Source organism: Gigantopelta aegis, chromosome 7 (genome assembly GCF_016097555.1).
Source record: "Gigantopelta aegis isolate Gae_Host chromosome 7, Gae_host_genome, whole genome shotgun sequence".
Classification (NCBI taxonomy): domain Eukaryota; kingdom Metazoa; phylum Mollusca; class Gastropoda; order Neomphalida; family Peltospiridae; genus Gigantopelta; species Gigantopelta aegis.
This window is the reverse complement of record NC_054705.1, coordinates 2,222,281-2,236,190: the sequence shown is the minus strand read 5'-3', so window position 1 is coordinate 2,236,190 and position 13,910 is coordinate 2,222,281. Positions and strand designations below refer to the sequence as shown.

At 35.7% G+C, this 13,910-nt stretch overlaps 2 protein-coding genes across 2 annotated transcripts; both read left to right on the top strand.

Annotated features, from left to right (window-relative positions):
• The first annotated feature begins 8,073 nt into the window (after positions 1–8,073).
• On the top strand, positions 8,074–9,296 carry LOC121376892. The gene is made up of 2 exons (XM_041504676.1): positions 8,074–8,398; positions 9,117–9,296. Exons 1-2 carry the CDS (start codon positions 8,086–8,088, stop codon positions 9,236–9,238), a joined length of 435 nt encoding a protein of 144 aa, XP_041360610.1. The 5' UTR covers positions 8,074–8,085; the 3' UTR covers positions 9,239–9,296.
• Positions 9,297–11,582: 2,286 nt separating this feature from the next.
• Positions 11,583–13,005, top strand: LOC121377191. Its single transcript, XM_041505097.1, has 2 exons — positions 11,583–12,030; positions 12,813–13,005. Exons 1-2 carry the CDS (start codon positions 11,678–11,680, stop codon positions 13,003–13,005), a joined length of 546 nt encoding a protein of 181 aa, XP_041361031.1. The 5' UTR covers positions 11,583–11,677.
• Positions 13,006–13,910: the final 905 nt, after the last annotated feature.

Genomic DNA, 13,910 nt, shown 5'->3' with positions numbered 1-13,910 from the left:
TAAGAAGGTTTCTGACATTACAAAATCTAAGCGACAGGCAACTAAAGCTTCCCAGGTACAAGCTACTAAAACGATCCAGGTGTCTTCGGATTCTAAGAATTCGTCAAAAGTTTCAAATGTTGAGGAGCCAGGTCCTAGCAAACCTTTGTCAGGAAAAGGCACTAAAAGTAAAAATAAGGAAGGTTGGTTGGGGGGGAATTTGAAGAAGATCGAACAACGTACCGTCCCAATCAGTAATTCCTTTGATCCGTTGGATATGGAAGTGAGTGATGACATTTGTGATTCATCACAACACTCGCAATCACTAAAATCACAACCACATCCAAAGGAAAAAGTTATGATAACTCCTGTACTTCCCCCTAATGGCTAATTCAGTCATACAGTGGAACTGCCGTGGGTTTAGGCCCAATTTTGATGAATTAAATATTTTAATTCAAAACCATAATCCCCTTGCAGTGTGTCTTCAGGAAACTTTCTTGAAGGACACTGATCATATTTCAATGAGAGGATTCAACCTCTATCACAAATTTCATGAAACTGAAAATAGAGCATCTGGGGGTGTTTCCATTCTTGTTAATGAAAACATTCCTCAGAGTATAGTAGCATTAACTACACATTTACAAGCAGTGGCTATAAAGGTCACGGCTCATAAAGCTATAACTCTGTGTTCAGTTTATTTACCTCCTCGAAACCATTTTAATTTTAATTCTAGAGATCTTCAGGATCTCATTAACCAGCTCCCTACTCCCTTTATTATTATGGGAGATTTTAATGGTCACCACACTTTGTGGGGATGCGAGGATGTAAATATTAGAGGTAAACAATTAGAAGACTTAATTCTCAAAAATGACTTACTTTTCTTCAATGATAAAAGTCATACATATTTTCATTTTACAAGTGGTTCTTTCACTATAGATTTAACCCTTTGTAGTCCTTCACTTTTTCTTGATTTCTCCTGGAAAGTTGGTTCAGACCTTTGTGGTAGTGACCACTTTCCCATTATTTTGGAGAATGATGGACCACCATCACTTGAAAGGGTTCAAAGGTGGAAGTTGGCGAGGGCAAATTGGGGTCAGTTTCAGCATCTGTGCAGCACTCGTCTGCAACAATTTGCCATTACTGATGCTGATGATCCCATGTCTTTGTTCACTTCCATCTTGAAGGACATTGCAGATGAAACTATTCCTAAGACTTCGGCAGTGCCAAAGCGTTTCAGTAAACCATGGTTTAATGATACGTGCAAAAATGCATTCAAAGAGCGAAACAGGTTGCTTGAGCGGTTCAAACGTGAACCTACAGCAGACAACCTGGATGCATTTCGTATTGCTAGGGCTAAGGCTCGCAGAGAGATTAGACCGAGTAAGAAAACATCTTGGAGAACTTTTGTCTCCAAGTTGAATTCACAAACATCAGTAAAATCTGTCTGGAATAGGATCCGTCAATGATACGGATGTCACGTCTCATCGTGACATTGCTAATGCATTGGCAGACAACTTTTCTCATAACTCATCTTCTGCTTTCAGTACAGATGCTTTTACATCTGTCAGAACTAAAGCTGAAAAGCAGTCCATTAATTTTTCATCTGAAAATGCTGAAGTGTACAATAGGCGTTTCTCTATGGAGGAATTGCAGGACGCTCTTCGTAGAGCTCATGATACTTCAGTAGGTCCAGATGAAATTCATTATCAGTTATTAAAACATTTACCTGAATCATCTTTGATGGTTCTTTTGAATATTTTTAATAACATCTGGATTTCTGGTGACTTTTCTTCTCATTGGAGGAAAGCTATTATCATTCCTATTCCCAAGCCTGGTAAGGATCCAACCAATCCTACTAGTTATCGCCCTATCGCTTTGACAAGTTGCATTTGTAAACCATGGAACGAATGATCAATCGTAGGCTTGTCTGGTATCTTGAATCTCACAAATTGCTCACTAACGTGCAATGTGGGTTCAGATCTAGACGTAGCACGGTTGATCATCTTGTTACATTTGAAACGTTTTGTAGGGAAGCTTTCATCCATAATCAGCACTTGGTTTCAGTATTTTTTGATTTGGAAAAAGCTTACGATACCACGTGGAAGTATGGGATTTTAAACGACTTCCATGGCATGGGCCTAAGAGGTCGACTTCCAGTTTTTATATCTCAGTTTTTAAGAGATAGATCTTTTAAAGTCCGGGTGGGGTCGACTTTGTCTGACATTCACCCACAGGAGATGGGTGTGCCTCAAGGTAGTATCCTGTCTGTAACTCTATTTTCTGTGAAAATCAACAGCATCACCCAGTGTTTAACACCTGGTGTCGATTGCTCCTTATATGTCGATGATTTTCAGATGTGTTATAGATCGTCCAATATGAGTATCATTGAACGTAGGTTGCAGCTTTGTTTGAATAAACTTCATCAATGGGCAACTGACAATGGCTTTAGATTCTCAAAGGCAAAAACGGTTAGTATGCATATCTGCCAGAAAAGAGGTCTTCACTTAGATCCACAGTTGTTTTTGGACAAAAATTCAATTCCAGTTGTGGACGAGACTAAATTTCTGGGGGTTATATTTGACAGGAAGCTATCTTTTGTGCCCCATCTTAAATATGTTAAAAAGAAGGGCTTAAAAGCTCTCAATATTTTAAAAGTTATTGGTAATACGGAATGGGGAGCAGACAGCAAGGTTATGCTCCGTCTGTATAGATCTCTTGTGAGGTCTAAACTTGATTATGGATGCATTGTGTATGGGTCGGCACGCAAGTCTTACTTGCAGATGCTAGATCCTATACACAATCAGGGACTTAGGCTTTGTCTTGGTGCGTTTAGAACATCACCTGTAGAGAGCTTGTACATTGATGCACACGAACCTTGTTTGGGTGCTAGACGTGCAAAGCTTTCTCTGCAGTATGCTGCCAAGATTAAATCTTTACCAACACATCCAGCTCATGATGCTGTGTTTGACAACAAATATATGAAGTTGTTTGATGCAAGGCTAAATGCTATTCGTACTTTTGGTTTTCGCATTAAGCGTTTTTTGTCGCTTTCCAACATTGATTTAACTGACACTTTGGAAACTCCTTGATATTTTGTTTTACCACCATGGTGTATTACACCACCTAAAATTGTGTTTCATCTGGCGCATCTGAAGAAAGATCGTACAGGTGCTGTAGTTTATAAACAATTGTTCATGGAAATTCAGGACAAGTACCGTGATTACATTCCTGTGTATACAGATGGATCACGGGATGGGAATTCTGTGGCTTGTGCTACAGTTTTTCCATGAGACACAATACTTTCCATGTGACTGCCTGACTCGGCATCGATCTTTAGTGCTGAAGTTTTGGCAGTCATTAAAGCCTTAGAAGAAATAAAGGATTCTAATGGATCCAAATTTATTATTTTTACTGACTCACTTTCGTGTCTCCAAGCTTTACGTAATATGAAGCTTGACCATCACTTAATTGGGATGGTGATACGAAAGTGTGTCTTTTTATCTATTGCCAATAAAGACATTGTATTTTGTTGGGTACCCAGCCATGTTGGCATCAGGGGTAATGAAAAGGCAGATTCAGCTGCCAAGTCTGCTTTGGATTTGCCTCATGCCAGGGTTGGTGTGCCGTATACTGATTTTAAACCTAACATCAACCAATTTATCTTTTCGATTTGGCAACGTGATTGGGACGGTGAGGTTACGAACAAGCTTCATGCTATCAAGCCAGTCTTGGGAGAGTGGCAGTCCTCCTATAGACAGTGCAGGAAGGATGAAATAGTCTTGTGTCGTGCCCGCATTGGTCATACTCACTTGACCCATTCATTTATCTTAAAGAAAGATCCTCCACCTCAGTGTGAACACTGTCAGTGTACTCTGACCGTGCGTCACATTTTGGTGGAGTGTCAGTTTTTGAAAGGAATTCGAAAAGATATATTTGGTCAGAGAAATGTGATGGAATCCTTTCGATTCCATCCAGAACTTTTATTGCAATTTCTTCGAGATACTGACTTTTATTGTACATTTTAATTTGATTCATCTGTGATATTTGTATTTTTGCACAGTTCTTTACACTGTGTTTTAATTTAACTGTTGAATTTTTATATTGAAGTTGATTATCGAATTTGTTTCTCTTTTACCATAGTTTGACACCCAATAGCCGATGTATTTTTCGTGCTGGGGTGTCGTTAAACATTCATTCATTCATTCTGAAATAGTAGCAAACCCATATTTTTCATTATTTGTTTACACAATGCCGGTATGTAATGTGACCTGTGCGTTTGATGTACCAAAATGCACACTTTGAATTTCACGGTTGTACTTTAGACCATAGTTCTCGCTGAAGTCCATATGAATCATGGCTTCATTCTCTGCAAGAGTAAGCGTATTCTGATGCAACTGAATGTACTGATGACGAATATTATACACGTGACGACTAAGCTTCCTATTCAAAGCTTCCTCAAATTTCTCCGCCAGGGAAACAACAGTTCCTTCAACCCTATGTTTCATGGTTTTTTTGGTGACTTCTATTTTTCCTGTTGTCTTGTTTAGATACTCATGGTCTTGAATCGTCCACTCATCCCACCAGGTGGTGTCTGTTTGCTCATATGGTTTATATTTGATGCGCTTATCTTTGCACGTGTCACACTCACGATACATACACTCCTTGCTTTTCGTCGAACAGCATATCACTTCGAGATGTTTCTCTGCATCTTTCTCATCGGTTATCTTCAGCTTGTAAAGTCTATCGGCCATCAGTTGGATGTTTTCGTGGGTGCGACAGAGACACATTTCCCTGTCCGACAGATTAGGCTTCACAACCCAAAATGGTCGTTGCAGACAGAAAAACTGGTACGATACCCGTATACGCAGCCCATTTTCAGACATGAACTTGTGATGCAGATTCAGCATGGAGTCCAAAAGGAAACGTTTTTGCATTTCATTCTTCTCCTGCGTTTTTTTTGTCCTTTTTACCTGGCCTCATCATGCTGTTGTCATTCCGCAATAAAAATTCTCGAATTGCATTCACAATTTCGTCAGAGTGGCGGTCTCGCCGGCGTTTCCTCGCCATTGATGCTACATCTTTAAGTGCAGCAAGTGTTCTGCTTATACCAAGCTTGTTCGAAAAGTGTTTTGCCATATGATATTTTTTCAGGAAGGCACTAAGAAAGATCCTGCGAACCAGTTGTTTCTCACGTTGGTTGCTAAGCTCTCTGTATCGTTCCTTAATACCTCTAGCTAGAGCAAATGAAAACGTCAAATCTCTCTGAACCGATTTCAGATTGCCTGATTGCAAGAGTTTCTTTGATTCAGACCTGGATCTTTTGACAATTTTGCGCATGCCCTTTCATAGAGTTTCTGCACCCTCTTGCATCTTAACTGTTCATGTTGCAATTTGACGGTTAGTTTTTCAATGGTTCGGTAGGCTTTTGCCCTGTCGCGACGAACCTTTTTTCGACCACTCGTCTTCATAACACTAGGACCTGGTTGTTCCCTACTCGGACCGGGTTGTGGCTCAGCAGCAGCAGCATCTGCCTGCAAGTACCTCTAATGGGATTCGAGGTTGGCCTTCTGTCTTTCACGCCACTTCTTTTGCCGTTCTTTTCCCGTCAATGGCATTGCCATTTTAGGGGGCATCTTGCAGTCTGAAAGGTAATATCAAGATTATATTATAATGAATAAATAATTATTGTTATTCATTCTTGTTAGACCAATTGTAAAAAAATTCTGTGTCCCACATAATCAGTCTAGAAGGGGCCCCTGAATGGCTTTCCATACCCATAGTTTAGGATGGATATCCATACCTATACAAAGATCTCTAACATGTTGATTAAAACCTTCCTAAAGGTCGGGTCACTGTTTCTGTTTTATACAGATCAACTTGATTCATTACAACCTCTTAAAGTAGTCATTTATGCATGTATCCCAGGATGCCACCCATCCTTTGCATCCCTTCCTTACTAATAATTCACTGATGAAATGTAAGTTTAAAATAAGTTATTCTACAATTGCAAAGAGAGCGTCGTACAGACTGCGGCCGCAGCGCAATAGGGGGGCCTAAGGTCATGACATCAATAATATACTGAACAGCAAAAGAAACACAATGGCCATAACGTTTCTAGGCGTTTTTATTAAAATAAATGCATGTATTATTATACATACAGTGCATTTTTTTTTTCCAAACTGGCATCTGTCTAATCCAGTAATCTGATTAAACAGGATTTATTTGTTGGTCCTACATTGGCTTAAAATAGCAGTAAAACGTTATAGCTATTGCGTTTCTTTTGCTGTTCAGTATATATGAAGCTAGTGTCAATATTTTTAACGAGAAAACTGGACAAATCAGTCCAGTTGGTGACATAAGTATATCCCTTTAAGTCTGACTGATCAGTACCGTAACGAATAGTAAGTACCGTAACACGTGAATATGTTGTGGTACTTACGTTACGGTACTTACTCATATTTGAAGTAATGCCGTCACACGAGCTCAATACAAAAAGCAATGCTTGCCGTTTTGATGCGTCGACCGAGAGGAAACTTCAGACTACTCGGCAAATATATAAATTTTTATTATCAAGTATTTGATCTTTAGAAAAAACATGTTACGGTACTTATTTTGAATAAGAATACGTACCTATATTTTCAGGACAAACTTGAAATACTCGAGATTTAGATTCCCTTCACGCCCTGTCGACTGCTGTAAAGATGGCGGCATTGTCCACTAGGTTGGTACACGTGACCCAGTGCTTAATATCGTCATCACTTATCATATGACGTCACCGAATTCTATTGGTTACGGTACTTACGCCTAACTCGGCGACGGGGGTAAAAAGTAGAAATATTTTTCTTTTCATTGTAATTACGTATAAAATTGTCATTGGGTGCAAATACTAACACTATAATCAATGTTTTGCTAAAGTTTCAGTGTTCTGAAAGTGATATTTAACGTCAAAATCTGCTAACAAAGAGCGTGGAATTGTTATGTGACAGCGCATTTTGGCATGCAATGTATTTGTTAATGATCGTTATTGTGCTTATACCGTTATATTATCAGTCGATTTAACTTGAGTTCAATGGATACCAACATTATCATTGATTCTAGCTTGCAGAACTTTAATTATGTGACAATTATTACGACCGTTTTCTCTGAAAATGCATGGCGACAGTAATTGACCAGATTAGTCAAGAACTACCCACATATATGTCAACATTAAATAACAACCAACTCACAGAGTAAAATTACATACAACAGATCAATAAGTAGAGCTCTCGATAATGTCGGTTTTAGTATAGATTGGGTCATTAACTATTCTTTAATTTATATATAACATTAATATATGTTTTTGTTTATTTTTAAATAATCGCTTGCAAAACAAATATGTTTAATAAGTTATGGATGTAGGGTAATGTCATCTACGTTTCTAGGTTAACACTTTTGTATTTATTCTCTTAAGTAGAGAATAATAAATGTAACAAAACATCGTTTGTACATAATATAGAAAATAGTCGCGCTTGGTGTACTCAACATAATACGTTTTATATTTAATGTATAAGCACTGTCCAGTGTGTATTTGTGAAAATACTTAGGAATAACCTATTTTCAAAAATATACCCATCATTAAAATTTATTAATGCTTCGAAGCAAACTATTAGTACACGAAACACCTGTTATTTCTATTGATAAATAGAAGTTTAAAATCAAAGGCGGGGCCCCAAAGCCCGGTGGTTCAATGGTAACATATTAAAATAGGCTTCGATGATTGAAGAACCAGAATATCTTAACAATTTGACAATTATGTATTCAACCTAAAGGTACTTTCTGAAAAGACATAGGAATGTACATTTTTCAAAATATACTCCCATCAATGAAATTTAAAGATGTGACAGACAACTATGATTTTCTATAGTAAATAGAAACTTTGTCAAGACAAACAATTTTGAAAGTCGGTTAATAGCTTGCTATTTTCTAGACAGTAGGAGGAGTTTCTACTATATTGTTACACGGTACTATAAAATTTTCACAATTTGTATCACTCTGCCCTGAACATTCATTGTCAAAATTTTTAAACCACAATTTAAATTGTAATATTTTTAAAAAATATAGAAAAAAATGAATCAATCTAAAAAAATAAACTTTTGGTATAAAGATCACGTTGTAGTAAAAGTGTGGGAGGGCAACTCACAGGCGTACGTGCATTTTAACAAGCTGACGAAGTCGGGAACAAAGTCCCTGACATTTTGTGGTGATGCTATCCGAGCGCTACTGAATAACAAGGAAGAAATAGTGTCAGCGATTGACGCGGTTGAAAGGGAGTTCCAAGAAGAGCGCGAGATGCTCGCCCTTGCTGCTCCAGATGAACTGGAAGAAACACAATTGATCCAAAGAGCACCGCTGAATACCTCACGGTGGTTTCAGCCGTATGGTGAGTTTTCTAGTATAACAAGAGTGAACTCCCTTGTAGTCCAGTTAGCGTATGCAAATCATATAAACGGTTCAGTGATCTAAACCGTTGATATTTAAAGGTTGTAGTTGCTGGGTTCGCATCCCGGTACCGGCTCTCACCATGACGAGTTTTAAGGTCTCAATGTGTATGTGTAAGCTCACTACACCTTCTTTCTTCATTAACACTCTCACTAACACTTACTAACAATTAACCACTGTCTTGCACAAACAGCGTATATGGATTAGGTGTGTTCATGCCAGAGTGCTTGAACCTTTATTGTATATATAAGCAGAAAAATAAAGTTGAAATGAAATCATATAGAACTCTAATACTAAACTCCAAAATTAAAAAAAAAAGTTTTCTTAAAGAACATAGTCACTATATTTATTATAGTTATGTATGCAAGCGCACAAATTTAAATGTACTTAAATGAGAAGAAACCAGTTTCCACCGGTTATATAATAATATACTTTCCACATAAACAGCACAGTACAGTACATACTAGTGTATATTGGATTAATTCTGTTAAAGAAATACATGGATTTCACTACAAAAGTAGTAGTAGTAACAGCACATTAAAGGTGTAACAATCACCCATACATTCATGCTAAATGGTGTTAATGAAGGAAGACCAACAATGTTAATAATAATAATTCTTAATGATTATAATAATTAAACTGTTTTCATTGTTTTGAAGGAGCTGGAGGGAACTTTCAAGAAGAGCAGGAACAAGGAGTTCCAATCAACAAAGTGGCTCTGGGACTGGGGCAGGGACGAGGAGGAGCTCCCAGTAACAACAACTTACTGGGACAAGGATGAGGAGTTCCATTTGGAAGAGGGCGAGGATTATTCCTCGCACTTCAACATCAACAACAACAACAATATGCAAGCAGCAGCAGATACCAAAACATTTTGCCGTCAACAGTAATAGAATGAAGACAACATTTAGTCGTTTTATTATTATTATTATGATAGTTCATTAGCTATATATATATATTTAACAAACCAATATTTCTTCGATACTGGATTTATATAACTCTGAAACATATATCTTTGTATGTATACAACTTAATGTGTGTAAAATTTTAATATGAAGTTTTTAATAAATAAATAAAATGATAAACTATTTGTTATTGTAATTGTTAATTTAAATAACTATAGCATTGCAAATTATGAAATTGTCTCCCCTTGACCATCAAGAAAATAATTTCTTGTTTTGATTTCCCACTTCGGATTACATACTGTTGTTTCAATTTTGGATTACCTGCTGTTGTTATAATTTGGATTACCTACTGTTTCAATTTAGATTACCTACTGTTGTTGTTTCAATTTGGATTACCTACTGTTGTTTCAATTTGGATTACCTACTGTTTTAATTTGGATTACCTACTGTTGTTTCAATTTGAATTAGCTACTGGATTATATCACAAATAATCATGCAAATAAAGACTAACAAATTAAAGTACTTCTTACAGTGTTTATTTTAGTATAAAGTGGTATAACCAGCACTAGATGTGGGTAAGCAAACAATCTAACACACATTATCTTTAAATATTAAAATTGAAAAACCATGTTTCCAATAAACTAACAGTAATCACACATAAGCTTATTTAGTCAATTAAATAAATTTAAGAATTAAAATTTCCAATTTTTATTATTATTGTTTTTAAAATTGACAGCTCTCCCAGAACTATTCCTGGTTGTAATAAGCTGACAACAATACCAACAATGTTTGATCAGTAGTAGAAGTTACAACAGCAACTCTAGGTGAGCAGGCACTTTGCTAAATTATTATTATTAAAAATTAAAAATGATATGCAAACTTACACAAACTTTTTAAAATACAACTTATTTAAATTTTAGCAATTAAATGTTCTAACATTGTCTACTCTCCTGCATAACAAAATTTGTTTTTTTTATCATCAAACTGTAAATTCTTACATGTAAAACAAATCATCATTCACACTTTGATCATCAATAATTTGTATAAATAAAACATGAAATTCTTACATATAATCAGCATTAATTTGTAAATAAGATACCAAACTATGATAGAAAAAATGTGTAAATAATCTACAATACTATGATAGAAATTTAAAATAAAATAAAAATAACTACATCTATGATAAACAAGTATCAAAATAAACTGACAACAATATCAACAATGTTTGAGGTAGTAGTAGTAGTTACAACAGCAACTCTAGGTGAGCAGGCACTTTGCTAAATTATGTTTTAAAATTAAAATGATATGCAAACTCATACCAACTTTTAAAAAATACAACTTATTTAAATTTTAGCAATTAAATGTTCTAACATTGTCTACTCTCCTGCATAACATAATTTGTTTTTTTTATCATCAAACTGTAAATTCTTACATGTAAAACAAATCATCATTCACACTTTGATCATCAATAATTTGTATAAATAAAACATGAAATTCTTACATATAATCAGCATTAATTTGTAAATAAGATACCAAACTATGATAGAAAAAATGTGTAAATAATCTACAATACTATGATAGAAATTTAAAATAAAATAAAAATAACTACATCTATGATAAACAAGTATCAAAATAAACTGACAACAATATCAACAATGTTTGAGGTAGTAGTAGTAGTTACAACAGCAACTCTAGGTGAGCAGGCACTTTGCTAAATTATGTTTTAAAATTAAAATGATATGCAAACTCATACCAACTTTTAAAAAATACAACTTATTTAAATTTTAGCAATTAAATAATAAAGTTTAAATGTTCTAAAATTGACAACTCTTCTGAATAACATTAATTTCCATCATACTGTAAATTCTTACATGTAAAAAAACAAAAAAAGAATCATCATTCACACACCCCTGCGAGTGCTGTAACCTCACCGTGGTGCAGGGGTGTAACATTCTCTTTGAGAATGGCCAATACAGCACAAATTGAAGTTTAGAGTAAAATTCGGTGTCCGTAAAATTCTGTGATATTTGTATTTGTATTTTTGGCACAGTTCTTTACACTGTTTTTGTTTAAACCTTGAATTTTTATATTGATGTTGATCATCACTTTATTTATTTGCATTATCATAGTTTGACACCCAATAGCCGATGTATTTTTCGTGCTGGGGTGTCATTAAACATTCATTCATTCATTTTTTTTGTTCATGTCGGATCCTATTAAAGGATACCACGAATGCTTGGCATATCTTTCGTTATATTTATTCAATATACGTATATTATATATATATAAGTTAATTTTTGCAGATTCTAAACTTCATGTGTTTGTTTTTATTAAAAACAAAAATTTTGCGAAATAATACCTTTAAAACACACCAAAACGAGGCGAAACGGAAGCTGACGTCACGCGGGGAAAACAAAACCTCGAACAAGATGGCAAAATATGTCCAAAGGATTTCGGAAAGCATCGATGAATCGGATTTTTCTAATGGTAGCCCACTAAGTAGTTTTTCCGACAACGACGACAACAGACATGAGGACCATGCGATTCTTCCGTACCAATTTGAACCGAAGGCACCGCCACGCACGAATTCAGAGGCTGATACCCAAACATCAACACCTGCCGAGTCGGACGACTTTGACAATCCAGACCGGCTTCGTAATACCGACTGGTAAATGTTTTGTTTCTTTGGGTTTTTTTTCTTTTTTAAGACTTCCGAACGTTCCAGCATTCAGTTCATTCAGGCTTAGGGTAAGGGTTAGTGATATTATTAGCATGCATGCTGGAACGTTCGGAAGTCTTTCCTAAAAATTAATTAATTGAAATAAAAATAATAAATGTAAAATATATAACAGGGATATTTTATTTTTAAATGTGTTTGAGTCTTTTATAATGGCAATTTTAGAACTAATTATTGAAAAAGGTTTGTTTAATCTCAGTTCAACATGGCACTGATTAAGGTATGGTGCCACACCATGCTAAAACTGGCTAGGAAAAACACTAGTACAGTAGTAGATATGTTAACTAAACTAAGGTTATACTCATTTTGTAACATGGTAATTACACTGTTTTATAACTGAATCGGAGAATGTACTTTTATACATACATTAACAGGCAGGATTTCTGAAGGGTGTGTGTGTGTGTGTGTGTGTGTGTGTGTGTGTCCAAATCTGATATTTGTTTATTATTTAAGCATTTAGAACAGTTAATATAATCATGTTTCCCCTTAAAGCTTATGGACAGTTTTCAAAAGGGTGATCCAGAGTCCTGCCCCCACCCCCACCCCCACGCCCCCGGTTCCGCTACTGCATAATGCCCGTCATAACTGACTGGAATCAAGCAGATGGGGGGGGGGGGGGGGGGTGCAGGGGGGTGCAACACTTATTATATAACCCATAAATATTGTACCATGGACATTTATTATTAATTATGTATTTCTTTGCAAATTTACAGGTGCCTTTGTGGAAACTGTGAAGTCCAGCCTACTTTGGTAGAAAACAGATGTTGCATGGAAATTGATGCAGTTACAAAAACAATGGACGACTACGCAAATGATTTTCAAATGGAACCACTTGGATGCATTACAACACATCCTGGCTTTATATCAACTTGCCTTGATACGTGGGTACAGAAACATTTCAGTTGAAGAGTAAGTTTATTAATAAACTTTGAAGCTATAACATTAACAGTATAAGTATTTACAAAAATACAACCATACACATTTTAGATAATCATTTATGATATGCATATTAACATATTGCTGAACATGATCAAATCACAACCAAATACACGACTCTGCTAAAAGCTAATTTAATACAAAGGGGTAATTTTTTCTTGTATAACATAACCATTTTTATTAATTTTTAAAGCCGCACACCCTAGTTCCATTCAGCGAAAATAAATTATAATTTGGTTTATCTACAAACCTGTAACACACTTAGATCACGTTTTTATCAGATGGAGTGAAAAAGCAGGTTTTATATCGATCAGGGTTCCCACTCTTTATAAGGTTGGTTTTTTCATGACTTTTTAAGGAGTTTTCAGGACTTGAGATAGATATTTTTAACGTCCATCCGTATGAAATTTTGCATGCTGCAACCATGCGAGGATGCTGGAATCATCTACTGACCATCCAAAAGTTAATGAATCACGGAGAATTCAGCAACAAAGGATCACAAAAAACATAGTTATTAAGCCTCACCATTGACGGTAGAACAAAACATAGAATGATGGCTACATGTTTATTGAAATTGAAACATTTAGTAAGAACAGATGTAGATTTTTCCCTAGGCCATTATAGCATGGTGCGGCACCATGCCTTGATATATCCGCGCCACCCTTCCACCAAGGAAATGTATACCCATGCTGTCCGCAGGCTAAAACAAGCCTTGCCCCAATGGTTTTGTAAATTATCTTTGTAAAACAGCAGAAAATTATATTTTATTAAAATATTTCCCAACCCCACCATTAAACACCATAATTAGACTTAATTAAATCAATTTAAATAATAATTGTATACATTTCCTTTACAAAAATAATGTTCCCTGAAAA